This window comes from Bos mutus, chromosome 22, assembly GCF_027580195.1.
Source record: "Bos mutus isolate GX-2022 chromosome 22, NWIPB_WYAK_1.1, whole genome shotgun sequence".
Classification (NCBI taxonomy): Eukaryota; Metazoa; Chordata; class Mammalia; order Artiodactyla; family Bovidae; genus Bos; species Bos mutus.
The window spans coordinates 17755467-17765025 of record NC_091638.1 but is presented as its reverse complement, the minus strand read 5'-3'; the positions used below and the strand labels follow the sequence as shown (position 1 = coordinate 17765025).

General features: G+C 51.3%; 1 protein-coding gene across 2 annotated transcripts in view; it reads right to left on the bottom strand.

Moving 5' to 3' along the window:
• Positions 1-215: 215 nt before the first annotated feature.
• SRGAP3 (SLIT-ROBO Rho GTPase activating protein 3) overlaps positions 216-9559 on the bottom strand; it is a 246088-nt gene continuing 236744 nt past the window's right edge. Inside the window, exons 21-22 of one of the 2 annotated variants that reach the window (XM_005907082.2) lie at positions 8830-9157; positions 216-5189 (exon numbers count right to left, since the gene is read on the bottom strand). In XM_005907082.2, the coding sequence (XP_005907144.2) occupies positions 4776-5189; positions 8830-9157 (742 nt within the window). In that variant the 3' untranslated portion in view covers positions 216-4775. The remainder of the gene's footprint in view (positions 5190-8829; positions 9158-9559) is intronic. The other variant, XM_070359891.1, reaches the window with a different exon arrangement.

The window sequence follows — 9559 nt, the reverse complement described above, 5'->3', positions numbered from 1 at the left end:
CCTCACTTACCTCTTCCAGTTAGCTCCGCAGAGGACGCAGCCTTCCTTGGACCTTGGCCTTCACCCTGTTGGGTCTGAGCTAAGGAATACTTCAGGAATGCTTCCTGGTTGGAAGCACATGGACCAAGAACTGGAGGGTAGGAACACCTGCCCCCTCCCCATCCCCGACAGGCCACCTCACCCTTCCAAAAAGCCACCGGAGCACATTTGGGAAAAGTTAAGCTGTTTTATTTCACAGGGTAGCTCCACATCAAACCAGCAGGCACCATGAGAATACGCAACAGAGGATCCAGTCAGACACTCTACGGCACGGGCGCTGGGTTGTAAGGGAGAGAAACGATGTCCGGGAGAGGGAAACACTTATCACCACATGGGGAGAGGCAACCAGCAATTTCCTAGGGTGGTTTCAGTTTGATTTTCCTGACAGTTTGGGGAGGAAGGAAACCAAAGGAAACTAAATAGACCAGCCACTCTGAAGCAATCAGAACTGAACCTATTGCCAAACCGTGTAAACAGTCACACTGCCGGGGACTAGAGCCTGAGCAGAAACCCTGGCCAGAAGCTACTTCCTTCCAAGGAAAGTAAAGTGCACCCTGGCCGTTCTGGTTCAAGGTCGTCGTTTGCCTCGGGCAGTTCACACGGAGAGGAGGCATCAGCAAGGAGCAGTCCCAAAGGATGAGACGGCAGGACCAGGACGCTGGCAGATCAACTTGATCAACTTCGGGGAGGCAAGGAGGACCCCGACCTGGCAGCAAAGTCCCTCGCCCGCCCCCAGCTCCCCCAGCAGCTTTGGATATGTGGGGAATTCTCTACGCAGCTGCTCAGAGGAGCGGGGACCCCAGAGAACCAGGGAAGTTGACATGAGACATCAGCACTAGCTCTGCACAGCAGAAAATCATCTCAGCAACACCTCGGCTCACCCCTTCCTAGCTTTTCCTCCCGACCCCTCCTCCCTGAACCCAGCAGCTTTCCCTCCCCACGTAGTCGTGAGCCAGCCATATCTTCTTTCTGGGTTTCTCGGGAGGGTGAGGCATTTGCTCTAGTGTGAAAAGTCAGGGACAGAGAGACTAAGAGGAAGAACCATTACGTTAGTCTTCGTGGTTTTCCAACAGCCAAGTCCATGCACTGAGCGCCAGGTAACGACCAGGACCCAGGAAGTCCTCTGCATCCATGCCTCCTGAATGAGAAAGAAATAACCCCCCCGACAAGGCACTCTGAGGGCCTCCCAAAGGGAAGCAAGCCCCGCGCCAGGCCCTTCCCCGCACTGGCCCCACATGGGTACCACCAACCAGTTGGGGAGTGTTTATAAGGCAGATCACTGAGCTGCTGGTTCCGGCCGGCAGCCGAGGGATGGCTCCACTTCCCTGCGTCTCTTCCCACTCAGATTTCTTCATGGGATAGGAACCTGGTGGGAATCCATTGCTCTCCTGCCCCTGAGGGCCCAGTGACCTCAGAGAAAAGACCCCCCACCCCCACCCCAAGTCTAATTCCCAAGCTGACAATTCCCTCCAGTTGTGCGCTCTGTCCGGGGTTCAAAAGGCGCTTCAAGGTGAGAAATCGTTAGCACTGAAAACAAGGAAAGGCAAGAATTTTTCACAGAATCCCACAGTTCAGAGCAGCTCTTTAAGAGGAAAGGGGACTAAAGGGAGAGAGGGGGTGTGGGGTAGGAAGCACGGCTCGTTCTCAATTTTATCCAAGAAAGGTCCTTAGCGGCCGGAGGCTGGGCCCCAGGCCCAGGAAACTAGACCAGGAATGAATTTGTTCTTTGGTCAGTTTTAAATGAACATCTTGCTGGTTCATTCCTAAAAGAGACTGAACACCGGTAACACAGAAAGACAAAAGGCTTGACCTCAGGGTAAATTGAAGGTTAAGAAATCATTCTGTGAAGAGCAAAACAAAAACAAAAAACAAAAAAAAATTGCCCGTTATCAATGAACTGATCAGTACAGCTTCCAGTAATGGTGATGGACAGGTAGGTAAACACCACTTCCCCTTGTACAATTGGTTATACTGAGGACTACTAACTAGGTTACTACATTTCCCCCACACTCACTGTACAGTTAGGTTTCTGGTATTTGTTTTTTTTACATTGATCTATCTACTAGGTGCAAAGATTTGGTGAGTGGCATTGGCTATAATTTCATTGTAGCCTTTTTAAAAATTACAGTTTCACATTTTAACAGTTACTTTCCAGCATTTAAGCAAATACAGCAATATATAGTGGACTAACACAGGCAGGAGTCAGAAGAGAATGCCAATGCTCATGACCGTGGGCGGGCCTGGGTGCGTGTGGAGGGGGCCTGAGACATGCAGAGAGCCAGATGGGGGCAATATTTTTCCATTTGGTTCTGCGTCAAGGCTCAGATTTGGAGCTGGATGAGTGGGGTGTGAGTTTGCCTAAATGTGAGCTCATTGGCCATTTCCCAATGGAAAAACAGGTGCTTAAAGAAAACAGGCCCTGTCCTTCAGGTAGGTGATTCAGTGAAAGGCAGGCCTAAATTCAGTAAGTCAGTCAATTCAGAGGAAAACCCACATGACCTGACTGGTGTTATGTATATCAGGCAACAGATCTGTCAACTCAAATTTTCATGTTTCATCTGGTAGTCATGGCAGAGAATGTGATACTTTGCACAGGAAGCCACTGTATTTAAGGTCTGGGAGTCTCTCTGGGGTAGAAATGAGAAGTCTCTTGTCCTGGCTGGACATCACAGAATCCTTGCAAATAAATGGCTTTAGGAGCCAGACCCAGCCGCACCCTCAGCCATCTATTAAATCTTGGGCAAGTCGTAGCCATCCTAAGGCCTTGTTTCCTTCCCTAAACTGTAATGAAGTGGGGGGAGGGGGGATTGCTTTATATGCTAAATAGCAGAGGGCTCCTAGCTCGGTCTGAGGCTCTTTCCAACTCTAGGCAAAACAAAGAAGGTCGAATTTGTCACTGGCCTCTCCCTGGCATTCTTTTTTTGAGTCCTTATTCCTCCCTACTCTCAAGGCCAGTTCTTCAGGCAAGGCAGTGTGGCTCACCATCCCTACACACCCAGGTAAATGTGGCTTCATATGACTCCCTCTCTGGGGACCAGAGGAGAGGGCAAAACTTAATCCAATGGGCTGACATGGTAATGATGGAATGTCAAGAGGTGACTTATCTGCAGGATTGTGCTTCATGACTCTTATGAAGCTGGTAGGAAAATTCCACTGCCTACTTCTCAAATGCCATTAGGAGGTTTCAAAAGGAAGGTGCTAGGTGGTTTTCACCTTACTGATGACCATGAAAAGAGCAGTCGTGTTGGTACAGTGCTTCCTAGGTTGCACGGTTTGCTTGCTCACATTTTATGGAGCAGGAAACTGAGGCTCAATGAGGTGACACGCCCCCCCCCACCCAATTCTTTCCCCATATTTTCAATTTTGTTAAATGCGCTGGAGGAGGTGGGTGAAAGGGAAGGGAAGGGGGAGGAGGCAGCTATTTCACTGGATAAACTCCACCGAAGCATTCTCTTGGATGGCAGGTGACAAGGACTCCCTCCCCAGGCCTGGTCTGAGCTGCGTACTTACAGCCCTGTGTGCTTCATGCAAAAGGCCAACAGCCAGAGCGCATCACGGCCTGATTTCAAATTAAAAAACGATGGGACTCAAACTCTCCTTGCCTGTTTAGTTCCAGAATCTGACACAGTATAATTAGTAGAAAGAGGAAAAGAAAAAATTAAATATTTTGAAAATGGTATAAGTTAAACCTCTATAGTTACCACAGAATTGTTCCTACAGCGTTTCTAGGTTTTGAAGTGTTCCACACCACTGTGTTTGGTTTTTTTGTTTTTTTCCTTTTTCCCAACCACACATAATACTGTGCTACGATGGGGCTCAGGCTCTCACCATCCCCTCTTCTACTAACGAACACAGGCCGCTGAGGTCAGGGCTCTTCTTGCCAACGTCCTCCATGCTTTTGAGGGTGCAATTGGTCTTGGCCTCCGGGTGGAAAGGCAGGGTCTCTGGGGCGTGGATGGGGAGGGGGCTCTGTGAAGTGGTCCCCACCAGTGGGAGCAGCCTGCCCAGGGTGCCGCCTGCCCCACACTTCCTTTAGGGGCAGACTGTTCTGGAAGGCCACGACTTCTGGAGACAGTGGGAGACTGGTTTTGTTTTTCTGCAGGTTAGTGGTATATTGCTTCATTCGCAGTTACTGTGGGCCTTTAAATTCTCCCAGAAAAGTCCCTGCAAATCCCACCAAATAACTCAGCGGGAGATGTTTGGTGGCATGGGTCTGAGGTAAATCTAAGTTTCATAAAAAGAAAAAGGAGATCCTATATACATTTTGTATGTGTGTCCAGATCTAGTATATGTATATAGATGCATAAATATATATATATATACACACACCTACAGACACATACATTCATACATACGTGTACATATGCACACGCATACATATACACGTATATATGCATGTAGAGAGAATGTCGAGAGAAGAATTTTCCAGTGACGATAAGTGGGCGAAGCCATTTAACACGGGCCGTGATCTCGGGAATCGCTCCAGCCGGGGTACCGCTCCTCACCGCTTGCTCGGGTGTCTGTGTGTACGCGGGAGGGAAGCGGGCGGGTCCATGTGACTGAAGGCGCGCTGCGGCTCGACCTGGGACTCAGCTCCGCACAGACCTGCTCCCAGGCTGACCTTCTGGTTCCTGCCCGACAAAGCCAGGAGCCCTGGGAGGACGCGGAAGTCACTGAGGCCACCCTTGGCCACGGCGGGCCGCAGCGGGCCAGGGCGGTGCCCGCCATCCCGCAGGTCACATGGTGCCCGACTTGTCAGCCGAGCTGTTGGGGAACATCTTCTCGGTGGGCGTCACGGCTGGGCTGCCTACTCCCGAGCTGCTGCTGCTGCTGGACCGATGCTGGACCACGGGTCGCACCGGCCGCATGGGGGGCGGGCGCAGCTGGGCGCCGGCCAAGCGGGCGGACAGGGCTGGCTTGAAGGTGGTCATCATCTCGGTGGAGCTGCTGCTGCTGCGGCGCATGGCGGCGTCGGGGTCGCGGATAACTATGGTGTGCAGGGGACTGGCCGGTTCCGAGCTGATGGGGCCTGGCGGGTTCTTCAGGGGCTCCAGGGTGTCCAGCACCACATCTGGCGCCTGCTTGACCGTGTTCTGCCTCTCCAGCTCTCGAAGCTCGTGCAGAGCCGTACTCATGGTCTTCTCAATGTCCTGGGGACAAAGAGAGCTCTGGTTGGCACAGAGCTGGAAGCCTGGGGACTAACCCTTCCAGGGCGCTGACCAACTTGCGGGTTCCTTAGGGAGGCTTCCCCACCAATCTCACTGGCTGGGCAGGAGAATCAGTCCCAGGGTGTCTTATAACCATAAGGGAAAATGAGCATTTTCCCTTTCAATTTCAATATGAGCATTGTAGATCTCACAGAGGCAGGCTCTACAGTCAGACAGACGTGTTCAAATTCTGACTCTGCGGCTTCCTTGTTGTGTGACCCTGGGCAAGTTACCTTACCTCTCTCAGTCTCAGAATTCTCGTTTGTAGGTTAAGTATAATACTGAACTCAGGGAGTTGATGAGTATGAAATGATATGGCCCCTTTGAAGAGCATGGCATGGCACCTGGTACATAGTGTTGAAAGTTGAAAGTGTTAAGTCACTCAGTTGTGTTCGACTCTTTGCAGCCCCATGGGCTGTAGCCCGCTAGGCTCCTCTGTCCATGGGAGTCTCTAGGCAAGAATACTGGAGCAGGTAACCATTCCCTTCTCCAGGGCATCTTCCTGACCCAGGGATTGAACCCAGATCTCCGGTACTGCAGACGGATTCTTTACCATCTGAGCTACTAGGAAAGCCCCAAATGATATGGTCCCTTTGAAGAGCATGGCATGGCACCTGATACATAGTACTTCCCAAATAATATGGAAGTAACACAGAGCGCCAGTGTAAGTCCCCTCCCTAATAATTCATTTAATCCTCATACTTATCCATACTTACAGGAACTACCATTATGCTCACTTCACACATAAGAAACTGGAAACTCAGACTGGTTAACTTGTCCAAGGTCACACAACTACTTACCAGCATAGCAGTCTGACTCCAGAGTTCATGCACCTAAGCATTAATATTAACAAATCTGTTAATATCTCTCCTTTGTCCATAGGAAAAGTGTTCAGCGGTTATATATTAGAACATTCACTATGCTCACCCCAGGGTGATGGGACTGTTACTTTCTTCTATTATAATGGTTTTTTTTTTTAGAAAAAAATGAGAAATTTGAAAGGCAACAAAAATCCTCATCTGCCTCTGCAGTTCCTGTGGATACTGAGACATTGAAGAGCTCATCAGTACTAGAGCACTTTGAATGACACTCAAAGCGATTCTGACAGCTCAGAGGGTTGGCCTGGGGCTCAGCATTCCAGGAGGGGCGCTGGAGCTGGACTGCAGCATTTAACCCCCGGAGCTCTGGGCCAGGATACAAAGCCCGGGGTTGGGAGGAGAAAGACTGCTTTACCACTGCCGCTGGGCAACCTCGGGCAAGGCTCAGTCACTCTGCACCACACCTGGTCCCTGAGCTGAAAGCCCCCCACTGGCAGTGAAGACGGAGGAGACAGCTGACGTGGTGATGTGTGTGAACTGCCCGACAGTGACCTCTGCTCTCCCCCAGCCAGGGTCCTCGGCTCCTGTGGGGTTTCCCAGGGATGCCTCCGCTCAGGCTGAGCTGGGCCACCAAGGGGACAATGAGGGACAGTGCTTAGAGCCGGTAATGGAAGATGCTGGCCCCACTGGCTCCACACACTACTGAGACACACTAACTAGCTTTTCCACCCTGGGGCAACTCTGGAAAAAAAAAAAAATGCAAAGTGTGGTTAGACTGATAGGGCTGGTGTCTGGAGGTGTCCCCACTAGCCCCTTCCCCACCCTTCTTTCCTCCCCGTCCTCAGGTGGCTCTTGCCTGCTGGGCCCCCATACCAGGCTCCAATCCGTCCCAGCCTATCATTTGGCTTTGTGAAGAGACCACTGGCTAACAGCCAACATTAGCCTGTGGGCTTCCCAGGTGGCACTAGCAGCAAAGAACCCACCTGCCAATGCAGGAGATGTAAAGTGATACGGGTTCAATCCCTGGGTCAGGAAGATCCCCTGGAGAAGAAAATGGCAACCGATTCCAGTATTCTTGCCTGGAGAATCCCATGAACAGGGGAGCCTGGAGGGCTACAGTCCATAGGGTCGCAAAGAATGGGACACAACTGAAGCAACTTAACACCAAACACAATATTAGCATATATGCTTCGCCAGGATACTTCATCCTTTGCCCACAACACTGTCTACTTTTAGAAGACACTGTTTGTGCCTTTATCCACAAGGATTAGTGGTGGTGGGGGCAGGTGGGGTCCTGCCTGACAGGAGAGAAGGCAGTCCCGTCCCTACTTTTGCTACCTCCCACCCCTGCAGAGACAAATGGCCACCTTCCACGCCCCAGGCTGCTTAAATTAAGTCCTCCACTGATATCACTGCTCAGTCTGCTCTACTCCAGCAGCGCCAAAAGGCAAAACTAAGAAGTAAAATATAATTATCGCCCCTCTATCACCATCCCTACCATCCCCACCACTCCACCCTTGCAGAGTGTGAGCCAGAAAGACAGCAAGCTCAGAAAAAGATCAGCTGAGGTGTTTAGGCACAAGCCTGGTGTTAGTCTGAGACGTGATGCCATGATCTCAAAGTGGAGCTGCAGAGAGGTGCCAGGAAGCGTGGACAGTGGCGGGGCATGGGGGCAGGGAATGATCACTTTTCACTTTGTCCTAAATGAGACCTTCCCACCTTGGATGGGTGTTTCAAGGTCCCCAACCCCGCTCTTCGCAATAGAATCCTCACCGCCCCAAAGATTCTGATTGTCCCTCTTTTCTTAACAGGGAGAAAACATTAGGAAGGGGATACATAATGGGCTGCCAGCCAGATTCCAGGGAGAAAAGTGGAAACTTGAACTATGATAAAACTGTCAAAAACACATGAAAGTAGTTATGCAAATCATTAAACAATTCAAACAAACTGTTTGGTAACAATTTCTTAAATGAATTTGTTGTGCTTTCTTTGGCAAATGTAAAAATCACACAGGTTTCTCATCCAAATTTTTAAGAAGTTATCTAACAAAACATAAAACTCTAAGCACTTTGGAAGACCATGGAACATTTTCTGCTTCCAGCTTCAGCTATTTCGTCCTGCCTACCCTTTGGATATTGGTACTGTCCTCCCCAGAGACATCTCTCACTGCCTTCAAGCAATCCGCACATTTTAGGCTCTCGGAACACAGAGTTCCACTCCTTCAAGACTCCTGACCTATTTGCCATTTTCACAGCTGTGTGTGTTGGTGGTTGCCATCCCTCTCTTCTCTAAACCCTAAGCTCCATGTGGGCAGGACCTGGGTCCACTTTAGGTCATTATTATTTTCTCAGTGCCAGCCAGTGATTGAGCACAACAGATGCTCCATAAGTATTCACCAATATATAAATGAACAAATGAATTAGGGAATGAATGAAAAGATGAACAAATGAAAACATGACTAGCACAATCTTGCCATCTTATGGAGATACCTGCCACTACCACATCCCCTATCTGGGAATCCCACCTCCAGCCTGGACACTGGGGCCTTGAGTCTCTACAGGAGCCCTAGCCAGGAGCTACACCCATCTAGCTTCCGCTCCAAGGGGGAGGCCAGCAGGGGGACAGGAAGCCAGCTCACTATCTATCCTGTGTCCTAGCTCAGCCTGACCTGGTGTGAAGGGCGAAGTGACTCCCCAGTCTGCAGGGGCCCACCCCTACCCCTCTGGGGGTGTCAGCTGGTGCGCCTGCTTCCTGCTGGCCCTTACTTCTGCCAGGGCCTCGGCCTCCAGGGACTTGTGGTCCCCCAGGCTGCTGTGCCTGGTGGAGCCGCACGTCGACCGCATGCTGTGCCCTTCGGAGAGCGCCTTCTTGTCGGGGTAGTTGATGCTGCCGGCGCTCCCGAACGTCGCCATCCTCCGCTTCTCGGGGCTCTCGATCCTTCCCCGGGTGAGGGGGATTTTGTGGGGGCTGCTGGGGCAGGCGGCGGCCCGGGGCGGTGTGTCTATGCTGGGGCCCAGGCCCCGGGGTGGGCTGTGTGTGTCGCCCCCGCTTCGGCGCCTGGGGATGGCTGCTCCGTCAGATCGTAACCGCACTCTGCAAAGGAGCCAGGGGGCAGGGGCATGGGGCAGAGGTCAACCCTGGCTGGCGTCACATGGCTCAGCCAATCCCCCAGAGTCCAGACATGCTACACACTAGTCTAGGGAGTGGGTATAGTAAAGCCTCATTCAGCCGGACGTGGCGATTCTGCAGTGAAGAACCGTCCGAGCACAGAACTCAGGCCAGCAGATTTAACCTGCACACACAAAGGAATCGGGCCTCCTGCTTCTAAGCTGCAGTCAGTGGTGCTAATTACACAGCGAATCTCGTCTATATGTTAAGTCAGGGCCAGGAGGATTGCAACCTGGGAACACTTTGCTCATGGTTAGTTGGGTTCATGATATGTTTTTAAGCGGTTTAGGTGTCTCCATGATTCCAGAGGGCTTCTGATTGGTTTGA